Below are 18,076 nucleotides of genomic sequence, written 5' to 3'. Positions count from 1 at the left end.
TTACTGAATCCAAGCTGTCAGGAATTCCTGCATCGTACATTGAACATCTATTTCACAGGTTACTTTTAATACTTATCGATTTTCTGAATTACCTTGCAAACTGTTACAGTCATCTTCATTTGCAACATGTTCAATTTAACATAAACTGATGAGCTATACTGACATGAATGCATTGGCAGTGACTTTCAGAAGAAATCTCACAACACTTGACAATTAAAACTCCCCACACAGTTTGAAACTAGTAGATATCCTCTCTCTACATCCCATCCCCCATGAAGTCAAGTGTCTTTGGAGAAGACAAATGAGATACTAAGCAGCATTTATGGTTTCAACACCGAATACAAAAAGGCAGAGCTCTTGACATTGCAAAACTTCCACAGTTCAAGAAGCATACAAATACCGAGGGTGGTATTCTGAAATCCTTCCTGGGAAGAAATTACTTCCTAAGTCGGGATTTTTTCCCAAGTGGTATTCTTCCTAAGTGTATTCCTAACTTTTTTCCTAAACTTAGGAAGATATGAAAATGAGGATGAGATACTACAAGTATGCACATTTCTGACTTAGGAAGAAGTTGGTATTCTAGAATGTACCAAGGAAAGAATTTTAGGAAGATATTTAGGAAAGCCCCACCCCTGTCCCAAGTACTTTGTTAAGATACAGCAAGCTGCAAAACATTGTGATAGGTGCGCTTGTCATTCACTGCGCGCACATGTACTTTGATGCGCGAAATGAGCGTGAGAAAGGGGACATGCCGCGCACACGTGTATTTGACCCTACGTCATAGTAATATGCGATTGTTATTGGTTAGTTCCTTATGATACGTTATTTCCTATTGGCTTATGTGGTTAAGAAAGGACGTGGGTGGGGATAACGATGGCCTAATTTGCATTAAGAAGTTCCTAGGAAGAAATTTCAGAATACCAATTCTGTCTTTCCAAGGCACTTCCTACCTTTATGACTTTGGAAGAATCTTAGGAGGAAACTTAGGAAGAAACTTACGAAGATTTTCAGAATATTACCCCTACTCTCCAGGGAAGCCTTTGTTGATAATGGCAGGAAGTGAAACTTACTGATAGTAGAATATATGTCATAAAATGTCTCCATAAATCACAGAAAAATACATCTTTCAAAAGCTTTAATTGGACACTGCAGAACTCCAATGAGGGCCATTCAAAAAGCAACAGGGCACTACCACTGGTTAAGAACAACATTTATGCAAATGTAATGCACAGAAGACAATGGAGACAGTAAGAGTTATCATCAACATTATCACCATCTGTTAAACAGCTGTTTGGGTTCATATACATGTGTACCGGCATGTGCTTCATTCACTGCATTACTAACCAGTCATTTAAGAGAATACAAATTGAATCCTGCCTACACTGTGGACAAAATGCAGAGTACCACACTTTTCTGACAAATACAATGATGGAAACGCCCTTACATTGTACTAAGTAATGCTTCATAGACTTGTAAAAACACAGTCAACCTCACTTACCTCAAATCAGTCGGGACTGAAGGAAATAGTTACACTTTAATACTAAAATGAACTTTGCCTGCCATGTATGTTGAATTTGCAGTGATTATTCAACATTTCGTGATTTGATGTGTGAAATACAAATTGTTTGCATGTTTGTATCATATGTGAATGAAGTAAAATGTGCATAAATGGCATGGAAATGGACCATCTTCATTCTAATGTACATTCTTATTGACCTGGCGAAAGATCTGAATGCAAGAGTTGCAGATATGTGTATGCTAAACTGTGTCTGCATGTGCATGTGGCATGTATGTAGTATGCTACACGTTTGTAGGTGTACATTTGCTAAAATATTTATGTCATGCGGACAAAAGAGTGAATATTCACTCTTCCAATGCTTTGCGGAACATTGTGCTGCCATTAGCACTGAGTGGACAAGGAGTGCTGTATGCTTACTGTGCACATGTATGTAGATCTTAGTGAGGATGTTTTTCTTTTATATGGTGTACTATGTATTGCACTGGAGGCAAGATTGTTCTGACCTCAAAGTATTCAAGATCGACTGTAAGAAGATTTGTATCTAAGGATAGCTGAGCAATGTTGAAATTCTGCCTCAAGTATTAGTAATAGGTTGGAAAAAATGTAACTATAGATGGGACTGGGGACTTCCCAACGAGATAATCAAACTTCAAGTAATTAGGCCCCAACTTTTGACTCGTAGCATTTGTTAAAGAAGAGGATATAACAAGGAAAAGTCAGGACATTTATTTTGCCTGAAGACCAGTGATATTCGGCTGATCTGATGTCGAGGTATGTGAGGTTGTCTGTATCTATCTATTCTTGACCATCAGGCATGTCATATTGCCCTTTAAATTGCTGACTGAAGCAAACTATTTTTGTGCCTGCTGCCGCTACGAAGCCATCTGCTCCTTCTTAACCTCAGCGATTAGGGAGCTGTAGTGGTCAGGCACGATGGCCTGCAGCGCAATGTCCAAGATGTATGCCGTCAGGCCCCAAACCCGGTGCTCACCCCCTACAAAGACTGGCAAGATGGCAGTGGGCGCCCCCGAGGGTTTGTGGGGCTCAAAGGTAGTGTAAGCCTGGCTGGCACGGCTGCACAGATGGGACAGCGTCATTACAAAGACTGACGATACCTGGAAAGTCATCAAATAACGAAAATCATTATCTGTACAATCATAAGTTATTTGAATGGTGCATTAAAAATTCATACTTTTGTCCACTTGATTTGTATGTGCAATATCAGAGCATATTCAATGCAACACCAAATTCACCATTGGCTACTGTAGTAAAGTGGCTGGGCAATACATGTAATGAATTGTACTTGTCTTGTCTGCATATGCTTGCTACATGTGTAAACTCTTGCTACAAGCACATGTCACAACTTAGTGCAGAGTCTACTTCAAATTCTTGAAACTTCTTTTTACAAGTGTCCATGCTTGTTTGTACTGGGTGGCTTTATCTTACGGAATACCCTGAAAAACTGCACTCCTGAGACCAATACATGTATTACATACAATTCCATTCATAAAACACTGGCCCTTGTACAATATTCCCTGATATTCCATTCATTGTCATCCAATATAATACACGCACAGAAAGTATTTCCCATCGGAAGATGGAGGAGATCTGTCAACGAACAACTAAAAACCTACACTCTACACATATTAAATGCAGATAGCAGCTATGCATGAAAAATACTGTGGTATCCACAATAACTGTCCATTTTTTCAAAAGCATTTTAAAAAAAAAGAGATAGGATCCTGCATGATCCAGTATACTGTATACGCCATATATTTCAAGAGTCTAAATTTTCGCGAATCGGGAATTCCTGACGATTTCGTGAGTGGTTACATTCGCGATCGTGGAGTCCTGTACTGAACGGAGAAATGTACACATGTACATCACATTCACATCGGGATCAGAGTCCATATTTTCGCGTGTCTTTAATTTCACAGAGAGCACCTAACTCACGAAATTCACAAAAATAAAAACCTCGCGAAATATTTGGCGTATACAGTAGTACACTGAAAGCAAGTTGGAAGGTGAGTCATTCATCACTTACCTCTTCCGGATTAAGCTTCAGCGTTTCGATATCAATCTCTCCGAGATAGCCAATGACTGGAACAACTGTCAAGGTCTACATCCAGAACAGAACCACAAATGTACACAAATGACAAACTCAGAATAATCTACAATTGATATTTATATTATTGCCAATTTGTCAAAATCTTGTAACAAATAAACAAGTGCACATACAGCTGTAAAAGTACTTGTATTTTGAGATTCAGTTATGTTACATAGAACATACATCTGGCAAATGTAAGCGGAAGTAGTTAGCAATAAAATTAAACACCCTTGCCAGAGCCTTAGCTTCAAAAATTGATATCATCTTTAAGAGCAGAGAAAAAAAGACCAGATATGTTCATGCCAAATTACATGCAAATCATCTAGCACAGAGAATTATCAGGAATCAGTTTGTTGTCTGTTAATGTAATGCTCTATAACATCAAACATATAAAATTAATTGTACATTATACAGGAGGAGCCCTGTCGTACTGAACACTAATACAGCAGGATTTCATTTTTGAAAGGATAAAAACATTTTTTTAAGGTTTTTATTTTTGCAAATTTCACAAATTGACCAATAATAATGAATTAAAAAAAATCAGAAATATTGCCATCCATAACATATGTTCTGAATACAGTGCATCCTATCCAAGATGAGAAATTACTAACTTTTCCTCGAAAGGGACAATAACTTACCTTTCACCTCATCCCCATAAAAGAATATCAGTTATTGTGTAAACAGTGTGTATAGGTGAACATCGCTTTATTAATTGAACCTCACATGACTTGTTTACACTTGTATGATATTATATTTTTTCTACATTTTATATGCACACAATCTGACATCCTAAACTGCTTCTAATCTTAAATTCAGGAGGTGTCATTTTAGAAAGGATGTGAACCGAACACGCTTGCATAATAGACAACTGCCAGGGAAAGTACCACCACGTACAATGTATCAAACAGGCAGAGAAACAAAACCTTCGTGGAAAAACAATCAACGACCTCCATTGTGTTAGAGTTCAGCATATCCGACAATCACTTCCTAACTGGAAGTAATACCAAGAGCAGAAGTCGTTTGCAGTTTCCACAGATCCTTTTCAAAGTGACATTCTAGTCTCTGATCTATAGGGAACAGCACCGTGTGTGCTTAGTATGTTTTATACAGCAATAAGAGGGGTTTTTTTATGCCAAAGTTTGCCTACAAACTTGAAATTAACCTTCCATATAAAATGCATTAACTATTGTGATTAGGATGCTCCCAGTGCAAAGTGCAGGTTTCAGAAACTGACACGAACAGCATTGTATGCCCTTTATTTCCACATCATTCATGAATAGAGCTTGTCATCAGTTTGTAGTAAACCAAATTAACACCCTTTCAAGTAGGGCATATTCATGACATATCTGTATTTTTCTTTTAATAAAATCTCATACAGAAAAAAGAGGGAAAATATATGAAAGAGATAAAACATTTAACAGCAAAGTTTTGATAAACAATAAAAAAAAGCAATGATGACCAATAGATATTGCTGAAGACAAAAAAAAATTAATGATTGAGATATTGATAAAGACATGACAATTGAAATGTTAGTAAATCATATGACAAGGAATTTAGCGAGCACCTCAAATTAGCTATCTTGGTCATGTAGTTGCTATGTGTGGGCCAGTTGTAGTACTCCATATTTGTTATGAAGATCAAATATTGATAGCATCACATTGCCAAGTGAACAGAAAAAAAAAAAAAGGATCAATCACTTCTAACAAAGTTTAGCTGACAAGAGGAAAATCGATGCTTATGTACTATATGTATTTGAGATTCACTTTCATCAATTTTATTACTGTGCGTGTGTGTGCGTGTGTGTGTGGGGATGAGGGTATGTGCATGCACATGTCACTCATCAACATGAAAACCTTAAAAATTCACCAATTGCTGAATTTCTGATTTTGGTAGAAATAACACTAAATCATCAAGAATATACTTTCAGATAGTATCTAATTTGTCCCACTTTATTCAAAATATTGTAACTTAACAAAAAAAAAAAAAATATTCAGAAAGCGTGCTTCAAGGCAAACACAGCTTTGAATACCGGTATGTTGGCTTTCAAGGTTGTTGTTGTTGTTGTTGTTGTTGTTGTTGTTGTTGTTGCTGTTCATTTTCCATCTGTGAAGATGGCTGGATAGCCCATATTCAGCTACAATAAGCTGGTCTTCCATGGGGTCCAGTTGGATGTGGGGTGGGACCACCTCACCGGGTTAGACACCCTGCTCTTTGCGATGAATGAATGAAGCGGGATCTTTTACGTGCATGAGCTGTGACTCTCTCATGCACGGGACCTCCATTTTATAACCTATCCGAGGGACAGAGTGTTTTGCCTCTTGATAGAGGGGACGGTATGTTAACACACAACATTGCTCATGTATGTGACACATGGAAAATATATGAACTTGTCACCAACGAATACACACACACACACATACATGTACAAAATATACTGTGTACATACGGTGCATAAGAAGGTATCCATCAATACTACACTGATTACCTTGCAATCAGATTATCATTTTTTGTTTTCTTGTTACTTTTCATCAGTCTGCAATCACTCATACAACTGTATTTCCACAGGTTCGTTACTTCTGGTTTCCCTGCCTCACTGAGAGGACAGGTACATGTACATATCTTTGAGAAAATCATTGTGCTCAGACTTCCATTGTGTGGCTAGCCTTTAATTCCTCCTACAGCTAACCACAAGCCACCCTATAAAGCTGGTTCTTAATTCTTAATCCCTCACTTAATGCCACTTCCTATGCTTGCTAGTTCCCTTTGTGGCTTTCTTATGTTCACTATGTAGGCACATTACAATCAAGTCCAACACTCCTAATCAGAATGTCCATTGTGCCATTTTCTCTGGCGAATTAGCGCAAACTGATACACTGTAGCAACCTCAGATCTGTAGGAAATGCACCAGTTCACCTCGAGTCAGCTCAATTTCATGCAATTGAGGCCAATCTGGATGTGTGCACTATGCAATCCTGCTCAGGAATACGAGTGTGCCTGACCAAAGCTGAAAGTCGCCGCATTTTTGATCATGTCAAAAATTTGGTGACTGCAACCAACACCACCCTTGTGGGTGCGAGTTACAGCGATCAAGGAGGCATTTCATGAAGCGTTCTGTCTGGCAAATTTGTCAGACAAAATTTGTTCTCAGCCAATCAGATGTAACGATTTCTGTAGCTTGTAACAGTTTGTTAGATAAAAATATCTGACCACATTTTTCACGAAATGCCCCCTGGTGCTACCACTGGGTGCCCACTAGGCAACTTATCTACAGATTTAATAGAAGGGATCCCTCCCACTCTTGCAAGATCTGTGTAGATTGTTGCTCTGTAGATTGAATATCCTGCTTGTTTTGTGTGTGAAATGGGACACACTATACCACATGACTCACAGACACCCAAACCACTGCCACTTTCTAATGCCAGTCTGATTTCACACAAACTTTTGAAGACCTGGGAACACTGTTACACAACCTTTTTTTTTCTCTCTTTGCTTCTCATTCCCCTTGCCTCCCCGCCCCCGTTCTTTCTCTCAACACTGACTGTTCAGGAACCTTATATCCTGGAGCTACAACAATGGCTCCGTGGTTATATGAATGAAGATAGCACCTATTGTTGTCTAACCTTTATGTGAACTACCTTTTAGATGCAATATTAGGTGTAGTACAGCTTAGTGGCCATGTCCCCAACCATGCAAAAAAAAAAAATGTGTCCTGTTGATTGATTTTTTCTCACTGACTTGCCCACATAAAAGTGACTTGAACTTCACCATCAGTGACCTGTGTTTGTACAGAATGTCAGTGGCATTTTGAGATGAGTGGTCATGAATTGTGTACTGGCCGGCATTTTCTGATTTTGTTTGTTTTACCAAAGAGTTCATTGCTCCCTGACCTTGGTTTCTTTGTTAACCCCAACCCCAACCGTTCTGCACGATGTATCGCTATCGCGAAAAGCTATCACCGCGACGTTTTGTGACTTTTTTCTTTCGAGTCTCCCGCATCTTTTGACACCAAATTTGCGATGCCCGGGCGCACGGTTCTGAAGTTGCGCATAAATATGTGTGTGCATGTCAGACCAAAAATTGCTCAAAAACGTGAATTCGTGTAAAATTTCAATGCAAACTCTGCTTACTGGCAAGTTTCATAAAAGCATGATTATTTGGGGGTTTTATCGATTAAGTCAATTAATAACAGATTTTCTTGTTCGGAACAATGTTGCGGACAAGTTTCATCGAAAAAACAAAGAAAATCATAAAGTCGAAAAAACAAAGAAATACATAAGAAATTCAAAAAACAATAAAGTACTTAAGAAATTTTTTCTGATGGCACAATTTTTTCTCTTACATTTGCTCAGGACACTATAAAGAATATTTACACAAAAAATGTGTCCATTTTGAGCTTTATTTAGTGATTTATATCAAATTGTCTCATTTCATGCATCATTATGCATAAATCAGCATAATTTAGCATAAATTATAATTTTTTAAAAGTCAACTTCGTGGTACTTTAGATTACATCATAGGCAATGTGTGTGCCAATTTTCGTCTCGATTGCGCGGTCGATGGCCGAGATCTGGGGGGGGGGGGGCCTGGGAGGCCGCCCCTGCTTTCTGAAAGCGGTTAGTCAAGTGCTCTTTCATTATGCTAGAAAAGTGAATTTTTGAGGAATTCCCTTTATATTTTCTTTATATTGTTGTCCACACATTGTCTCTACACAAGGTGTTGAATTAAAACAGTCATAAAATCTAAACTGGCTTACTGATATGAAGAGACCTGTAGTATAGACATAAAATGTACGCAACTACATGTATCATCAACTAATGTGGCTTAGCAATAGTCATGATGTCACAAAATAAGAATCGCTATTTGAGAATGGTAACTGAATAACATGATTTTCAGGGAAATGGTTAGTCAGGACACTGGAGTTTACTAGTACTACAGGTGGTATGCATTATTCATGACGATCAAGTCATAATGTGTTTATCTTGGGAACACATGCATGATATGATTGAGATCGTGCAGAGCCAAGATAGTAGTGAGCAGTGTTTGGATGTATCACTGGCCATCAGATAGAAAGATTGTGTGGCAATCAAAAACAGATTCCTTCACCTTCACCCCCAACACACAAGACATGAAGTACATCACCTCTCGGCCCACGGGAGAGAGAGTTTACTAGTACTACAGGTGGTATGCATTATTCATGACGATCAAGTCATAATGTGTTTATCTTGGGAACACATGCACGATATAACTGAGATCATGCAGAGCCAAGATAGTACTGAGTAGTGTATGGATGTATCACTGGCCATCGGATAGAAAGATTGTGTGGCAATCAAAAACAGATTCCTTCACCTTCACCCCCAACACACAAGACATGAAGTACATCACCTCTCGGCCCACGGGAGAGAGATGCCCCCACACCTCCACGGTGTCGGGGTCAACGCCCAGCTCCTCCTGCATCTCTCGCAGAGCTGTGAAGCAGACGTTGCCATCGCTGGGGTCCATCTTGCCTCCCGGGAAGCTGGAGGAAGACAAAATTTAACAAGAGACAAAAAATGTCATGCCAAACCGACAAAGGCATCTGAGAGTTTGAAAACAGTACAGTGAATTACACAAACAATTCAGTAATCAAAATTCAATAACATTTTAACTAGGTAAAAAACATAAAACTCTGACTGGTAGGTGTAAGTAGTGGTAAAGGAAAAGATAGGAGTGATGACTGCAAAATGGCTGCAGTGCCAAACCAGAACAGGAAATGATGAAATTTAAAAGAAAAAAAAAATAAAAAGTGCATGAAAGCTAGAGAATGGGATGTGTTTCATTTTTGACTAAAGGAAAATGAATAAAAAAACAGAAAGGACGGATTAAGAAAAGCAACAAAATGTGACCTGCAACTTTAGTCAAAAATAAAAATCTTTCACTTAAAACAGTTAGTAAGCTATGTTATACTATAAGACACAAAAGAACTTATTTTGCTTGAGGTACAATCGTAATACTGTACACGCAGAATACTTCGCGAGGTTTTTATTTTCGCAAATTTCACGAGTCAGGTGCTATTCGCGAAATTAAAAACATGCGAAAATTTTGACTCTGATCCCGATGTGAATGTGACATATGCGTGTACAATTCTCCATTCAGTAAAGGACTCCGCGAATTTTACCACTTGCGAAATCGCACAAATTTAGACTCACGAAATATATGGCATATACAATACTCCTTTGCCATATCTGACGAATGAGGTAAGATTTCATATTTCCACTGTACAAGTGAAGTTGTATAAACCTTTGAATAGACAAATGATGATGCCACACATTGGTAGAACAAAAGCCACACAGCCAAACACAAGGATACATTATTCTAATTTACATCATTAGCATCCTGGAGACACCATGGATAAATCAAATGCTACCTACCTTACTTCTCCCGAATGCTCTCGTAGCGTCCTCGTCCGCAGCGTGAAGAGAATGGCGGGTTCGCGGTTGATGCTGCACAGAGGCACGAGCACGGCCCCCCTCTGCCTCACGTCCTTGGTGTAAAACCTGCGCAGTGTTCTCTTTGACGAGAGGTGCGTCATGACGCGCTCGCGATTCTCGGCTGAAAAGGCGTCGAGGAGCGTCAGACTTTTAGACCCGGTCATTCCCATCGCCATACCGTGCAGGGTCGTGGCCTCCCTCTTGTGGCTGTCCGATCCGGCAGTGTTCGGTACAAGGTGAGGACCGCTTCCAGGCGAGACTAGGTTGTCGTTTGCCATCAGACTGTGTTGCCCGTGCAATGTGCGGCGACTCGCCCTCTCTGCTGTATGCCTTGATTCACGAGCTGAAGTCTGTAGTCTACAACCATTGTAAATATTACACTCAGCAATGGCACGAGTACTGTCGTGATGCATTGAACAAACATGGGAGTCATTCAGTGAGTTTTTGAATGCTATATGGCTCAGCGAATTTGGATGCCTTTGATAGTGATGGCAAGAACTTGCTATAGGAGCACTCATTTGAGCCAATACAGTGAGCCGTCTTTCATTATTCTGTTCACATTTAGGCAAAGTCCCATGGCAACAGTAAAGTTGGCTTGACGTTCGACAGGCAAGATGATGGAGGCGATGTCGTGCATGTCCTCTGCTGATACCCCTTACACAGAAGTTTAGGTGAGACGGATACGACCACATCCTTCGTTCTGAAACTTAAAGTAGATATTAAACACATCCTATATACGTATGGAAAAGATTATAAACTTGATAGCAGGGTAATGCAAATATTATACAATTGCAGAAAAGTATGTATTCCGTAATCTGCAACTGGTTCAAACTTCAAACTTATGCAAACATTTTATGCAAATTGTACTGCTACAAAAACAAATCAGTTTTGATTCATGTTTCAAGAGTACTTCATGCTAGGACATTCCAGATAGACTTTTTAAAAGCAAGACGCCTGTAATTCAACCATGTAACCACAACGGTATCCAAAATTAGACTGCCATATGCCAGCCACAAGTAAAACCTATCATGCTTTTGCGTGTGGTCAAATTTTGGCATGGGAGGTCGTATTTAACTCATCAATTCGAGCAGAAATGGAATATTGGCAGGACCAAAAGTTGAACGCAGTCAGTCTTCAACATTATAACTTCACCTGTAAGTCTTCATATTACAGAATTTTTGTGTATTCATATTGATATTTAGGCGCTATACTTCGCCTGTCATGATCATATCTGCTACAATGCGCAGCCCCAACACTGCGTGTTGGGGCTGGTCGCAGTTAGCCTGACCCCGTTCGGCCTATTCGGGTAAGTTCTGAGACTGAACGTTTTTGGTTAATATTTCCCATTTTCGTCGTTACCCATCGAATATCTTGTTATTATAGCGTTTTTCCGCACATTTCCTAGGCATACGTTCACATTTTGGAGCAAAATTTGACAACTTTTGCAGGCGTACCAGAACTTTTGGGGGGCTTTAACTTCATTTCTGAAATTTACTTACTACTAACAAAAAATGGTACGTGTGGGACTGAACCTCATTATTGTTCTCTGCCGCCACAAGGGACGCCTTGCGTAATTTCTGCACTTTTGACACGAAGAAAACATGAAATAACAACTGGTGTATATGGCTACATCAGAAATACGGACAATACTCACATTACAACAGACTGAACCCTGAAAAAAAGAATGGTACCGCTGCACCGTAGCACCTACGTCGTGATCTCACAACCTCTTCGAAGGCTCAGTCTACACGCTACACGTCTACGTCCAGTCTGCCCTGCGTGGATGTATGCCAGCTCACGCCACAAGCGCTACGCTCGCTCACCACTCGATCAAAGCAGGTGTTGGTACCATAGATAGTGTGTACATACAATCACGTGAACCATGGCATGAAATCGTGTGTGTCATTCTCTGTCATTGCGTCATTGATAAGCGTGGAACACGGAGTGCAGGTACAATAAATATTGGACCAGCTGTTCGAAAAGAAAGAAAGAAAGAAAGAAAGAAAGAAAGAAAGAAAGAAAGAAAGAAAGAAAGAAAGAAAGAAAGAAAGAAAGAAAGAAAGAAAGAAAGAAAGAAAGAAAGAAAGAAAGAAAGAAAGAAAGAAAGAAAGAAAGAAAGAAAGAAAGAAAGAAAGAAAGAAAGAAAGAAAGAAAGAAAGAAAGAAAGAAAGAAAGAAAGAAAGAAAGAAGAAAGAAAGAAAGAAAGAAAGAAAGAAAGAAAGAAAGAAAGATCGATATCTTTACCTGTCGAGGGCAGTTAGTTTTGAGATCGGAACTAGACATTATGTGTACCTACCAGGTAAAATTCTTACACTTCTAGTATGTAACCTCTGTGGAATATAAACTCTGACAGCTCTCTCAGGTTGCACCGTGTAATGAAAGTCAAACAAAACAGTGAAAGTTTGTGGACCGATAGCACAAAGTGTATCCCAAAGTCACTGATAATGATAATAATAGATTTTAGAACGCATAATGCAAGTTCATTTTCAAGTCAAGTTCAAGTTCTTTTATTTAACACTTGGCATAAAACATATAAAGATACACCACAAAATAAGACAATACAAAGATCATGACACTTCATGTACAAAAATGGAGAAATTATGCAAGTGTAAGGAATCAGCAGAAAGGCCGAGGCCTTATATAAAAGCTGAGACCCTGAGATAATTATAACAATTATACACTAAACAATACACACACACACACACACACACACACACACACACACACACACACACACACACACACACACACACACACACACACACACAGACTCACACGCAGTAATCACATAACACGTCTATAACTGTATGGAATTACAATGTACAGAATACCTGATCATACACACAAGCAATGTTCCAATTATATAAATGATATTGTTTCCTATGAAAATTATTATACATCATTCAACAAATATTGTTTGTATCTCCAGTGACTTTTCTGAATAGTTTCTGTCAAATGATTCCAAATGTGTGGTCCTGAGAAAAATAAGACAGATCTCTGCCACAGGATAGTCTCTATAAATGTACACATGGAAACAAATTGATAATTCAAACATTTCTATGTACACTTACTATCAATGATATAAAAATAACGATACCAATAGTACGGATCCGGGAAGGGGCGTACCGGGAACGACCCCCAGGTCTTTGTCTGATATCAAAAGGAATAATAATAAGAAAAAATATGAAAGGAGCTCGTGCTCTCTCTTTAAAATTCGATTTTAGAAAATTGCGCTGAAAATCTGGAAGTGGCACGAGAAACGTATAAAAATGCACGGGAGCCTTGGAGCCTTTTTTTTTTCCTTTCTTTCTTTCTTTCTATTGCTTGTCAGCTGAAGAAACCCGGAAGTGGCACCAGAAATATATATATATATATATATTTGCGCCCCCTTCACTGAATTCCTGGATCCGCCCCTGATGGGTAATGTAGACATATGGAATGCCCACAAGCAATATTGCTCAGTGAGCATATAAGTAAATGTATATATATATATATATATATATATATATATATATATATATATATAATCTCCCTCTCTCTTACATCAATAAGAAGAAGCGTGATGGCTCAAGCATTACAATTCCCAAATATTACGATGAAGATTACAAAGAATAGAAAATTTTAATATAGGCCCTATGGAATGTTGTTATAAGTAGTAGATATGAAAATATTAAAAATTACAAAATTAAACCTTGATTAAGAAACTGAAAAGGAAAAAAATCATGTGAAGAAATGCGGGAAGATTCAACTTAGAAAAACATAACGGTTTTATGTTGATTGAATTCGAACGCTCAAAGCGCGAAGGTGTGTGCCTATGAATGGAATTGAAATTGGCATTTGGAACGAAATTGAACGTCTATAAAACAGCAGCTGGCGCTACACTGAACGACATTTTCGCGTCATTAAATTGAATAAATTTCTCTCAAGTTGAACTTAAAAGGAATGACATGAAACGGCAATGAGCACTCAAAGACTGGAAAATGAACCATAAGAGGAGAGTGTTGAGAAAAATAACCTGAGCTTTGAATGAAATAGGAAAGGAATGACTCAAAGAATGAATTAATGAACAACGAGAGGAGAATGTTGACAAAAATTGCTTGAACGTGAACACTTATTCATGAATTCAAATGAAAAACTGATGAAGTTGTTCGGGAAAACATATAATAAGGACGGTGTGAATAAAAAAAAGCAAATTGTCTTGAAAATGTTTAAAAGTTTCGAGTTTATTTCATTCCTTTTCCGTCTGAAGATAATGAATATTGATAGTAAAGGAGGTTAAACATAATCTATAGCTGTTTGTTTTAAAAAGGTGTCGGACAACAAATTAACAATAACACGTCCAAAACAAAAGTAGGCCTACAGTTTTAAAGAGTAAATGTAGACATGTGGAAATAAATGAGAATATCATCATATGCACAGACATTATGAAAGAACAGGTATATTATACTGTCCTATATATTTTCCAGATTATACGTAGACAATAACTGATGGTGGCAAAAGCATATTGAGTGTGTCTCTTCTTCAATGACGAAAACAATTGTAATTATATTTAGAATTAGACAACTTGAGGCTATACTATAGACAAATCTTACAATGATACTAACACTCTATATACTTCCGCGTTTCAACTTATGGTCTGGAAGTTTGGGGATGTACAAACCATTCATATCTACAATCTGTATTTTTTGTTACGAAAGAAATTAGTGCGTGCAATCTGTTTCAAATGACCACGAGACCATATTGGCCCTTTATTTCATAATTTACATGATGCTATAATTCATCACTATTTGACGATGTGTCTGATTATTGTTTTAATCATTGAACATGGTTATGATACAAGGCGATTTCATCAGCCAGCAAAAATCAATTAATGTCTGAAATTGAAAAACAATCCATGCCATATGCGGATATGATAATTTAGAAAGGTTTATCAAATGATCTAAAATTTACGTAACATTTTTCACTTTTAGAAAATCATTACGAAAATATCTGGCAAACAACGTTTGGGGATGATCCCCCATTAAAAAAAAAAAAAAAAAAAAAATCATGCGCATCATTACATTATATCTGCATATTACAAATATACGTAATACATATTATTTTCCCCCTTATGTTGAAAGGACTGGCCTTGAGTTGACTAGCCTGCTTGCTATTGCTGGTTCTTTTTTTTAACTGTATAATTTTCTTTAACTTTTTTAAATATCGTTTAATAAACAATATTAAAAAAGACCAAAAAAAAAAAAACCAAACAAAAACAAAACAAAAAAGACAAAAGAACCCCAAACATAATATGTTTGTTTTCAATGTTACTATTTGGTAAATAGATTATCGGAGAACATATAAATTTCGGAATAGAGAAGCGTCGGAATAACGGACTTTCCTTCGGATGAATACGACAAATACTCTGTCCAACAAACCCTATTCCATTTGGAAACTTTTGATTGTTTTATGCTTGTTATCGATGTTACCGTTCAGTAAATAATTTTCATTTCATTTCAATTCAATTGGGGTCGTCTTTGAATAGCATATCAGTATGAAGGAACATGTAAAAATTGTCTGCAAATCGGCTATGGCAGCAATCAGATGCATCAGTCAAGTCAGAGGTTTCCTCACAAGTATATAAAGCTATCCCACTCACTCTGGTTCATGCATTTGTCACCAGCCGGATAGACTCCTGCAACAGCTTGTTGCATGGCCTTCCTTCTACCGACATCCACCGCATGCAGATGCTGCAGAGCATCGCAGCCAGGCTTGTCACACGAACTCCTCGTCAACAAAGTAAAACCCATACCCTCAAAAAATTACTACTACACTGGCTACCTGTTGACAAACGCATAATGTTCAAACTTATATTATTGACCTACAAGGCACAACATAGTTCTTCCCCAACATATCTGGCAGATTTGCTCAAGCAGTATCACCCTCCTCGCAACCTTCGCTCAAGCACCCAAGCGCTTCTTCACACACCCAGAACCAACACGTCATATTACGGGGGCAGATCTTTTGCAGTTGATGGACCTAATCTTTGGAACAATCTCCCACAAAACATTCGACGTACACACAATTTTGCAAATTTCATATCCAGTCTTAAAACTCACCTTTTTCGTCTTCCATGATTAAGGTTAACATTCATTACCCCTTTTGTTAATTATTGTGTTTATTATGTTGATTGTTATATTTTGTTAGTCATTTGTTTGTATGTTGTATCTTTGTCTTTATTGAACAGCGCACTGAGAAGCATGTGCTTATTATGCGCTTTATAAATGTATTATTATTATTATTATTATTATTATTATTATTATTATTTCATGATCGGAGATCATTATTTTCAGAAATGCCGGAGTAACGGACCTTCGACCTTCGACAATGATAACTAAAAAAGCACTCTGAGAGCACAGACCTCCGCCAAGCAGCTACTTTCCATCTATGATCTTGCTCTTCAGTGATTTCTACCCACTGAAAATCATCCGATTTCCCAATATAGAAGCCTTTGTTACGTCATAAACCCTCAGATGCTCGCATGAAAACCTCAAAATGCGCAGCTTGAGCTTCCAAGTTCATTGCCCCTACCTGGCAAAATATGGAAAATCCTTCATAAAATCCATAAAAATTTCCGGATCACTACCAAAATTTAATCATCTGTTCTTTGTGTCATTTTCAACCTTTCCTGCAAGTTTCATCCAAATCCGTGCAAAAGTTTTTTTTAGTTATTTTGCTCACGGACAAACAAACAAACTAACAAACCAACAAACTAACTAACTAACAAACTAACAAACAAACCAACGGTAACGAAAACATAACCTCCTCCCTTGGCGGAGGTAATAAAGGGGGCGCTCGCCCGGTGAGTCCCCGCTTGGATTCGCCACTGGATGGGTTGTGTCAATGATGCTGATGAGCACTTGAACACAGCTAATTGATTGATTGTCATGTGTTCGCCTACCTTTTTATAGCTTTTTCTCTGGAGATAGTCTTCTAGAGGGAGATCCAGCTCTTGAATATCCTATGAAGTGTAGTTAGCCTTCGTGTGAGGCGTCTCCTCTCTGTGTTGTCCCGTTGCAAGCATCCTTGTTACACTAGACCGAGGAGTAAAGTCTCCAAGGACGAACCTTGCTGCCCTCCACTGCATTTTCTGCGAGAGGTCCCTGGTTTTCTTGGTTTTGGGGTTCCATGCCGAGCTGGCATATTCCAGGTGGGGTTGAACTATGGACTTAAGTAGAGGTTTCTTTTTTCTTTTGTACTTTTGTCTGGAATAACGAACATTGTCGGAATAACGAGCATCATCCATTCCTAGTACATTGTACATCTTTGTGATGCTGTGTGCTGAACCCTCAACCGTTTTGTCCTAATTACTTTGCACATTGGTTTCAGCAACTTTTGAGGCAGAACAGACTTATACCTAAGGTCGACGTTGTAGACATTGATCACCACATTAAAAAAAAAAAAAAAATCACAATAGACATTCTAAAGCTAGGTAGTCGATTACTCAGAGACGGACAGGTTGATTGCCAGACGCTGATTACAGAAAGACAGAAATAGATAAATACAATCATGTAGGTATGAATAAATGCAAAGATAGATGGATGTGTAGATAATAGGATACAGAGATTTGGAGGAAGATAAAATGTCTCCCTTGGTATGCTTCCTGTTCTGTTTTCTGACAACCTACTGGTCGAAATTTGCATGGCATGGGATTGCATTCCCATAGTGACACAAAATAAGAGATTAATTTTAGTGATGATGAGCGACTCAGGGCCCTGTGGTAAGTGGGCTCTGGAGCGGCTCAGAGCCTTGAGAGCTCAGCGCGCGTCTATAATCTCGATAGCGCCATCTCTTGTCGATATTAGACAACGCTAGTGGTGATCGGACATGTATGTTGAATACGTCGTCTATTATAGCTCTCGTACGTAAAGTCGATCGTTGTCTTGTTTTTATTTTACTCGCGGAGGAGATCGAGAGAATTATACGGAGGTTCAGTGGCGAGAA

General features: G+C 38.4%; 1 protein-coding gene across 1 annotated transcript; it reads right to left on the bottom strand.

Annotated features, from left to right (window-relative positions):
* Nucleotides 1–1,198: 1,198 nt before the first annotated feature.
* On the bottom strand, nt 1,199–11,828 carry LOC140238990 (nudix hydrolase 3-like). Its single transcript, XM_072318886.1, has 5 exons — nt 11,748–11,828; nt 10,034–10,799; nt 8,973–9,141; nt 3,564–3,638; nt 1,199–2,634 (listed from the first exon to the last, which is right to left on the bottom strand). Exons 2-5 carry the CDS (start codon nt 10,783–10,785, stop codon nt 2,392–2,394), a joined length of 1,239 nt encoding a protein of 412 aa, XP_072174987.1. The 5' UTR covers nt 10,786–10,799; nt 11,748–11,828; the 3' UTR covers nt 1,199–2,391.
* Between the last annotated feature and the right edge of the window lie 6,248 nt (nt 11,829–18,076).

The sequence above is a fragment of the Diadema setosum genome, chromosome 15 (genome assembly GCF_964275005.1).
Source record: "Diadema setosum chromosome 15, eeDiaSeto1, whole genome shotgun sequence".
Lineage (NCBI taxonomy): Eukaryota > Metazoa > Echinodermata > Echinoidea > Diadematoida > Diadematidae > Diadema > Diadema setosum.
This window is presented reverse-complemented; position numbering and strand designations above follow the sequence as displayed.

Bases quoted from the DNA above. Each gene is read 5' to 3' on its own strand.
- LOC140238990 (XM_072318886.1), bottom strand. From the start codon at position 10,785: ATGTGGTCGTATCCGTCTCACCTAAACTTCTGTGTAAGGGGTATCAGC. The intron at 9,142-10,033 runs GTAGGTAGCATT...GTCTTCCTCCAG, and splicing joins GAGCATTCGGGAGAAGTAAG to CTTCCCGGGAGGCAAGATGG. The intron at 3,639-8,972 runs GTGAAGGAATCT...TTCTGGATGTAG, and splicing joins CTTGTGTGTTGGGGGTGAAG to ACCTTGACAGTTGTTCCAGT.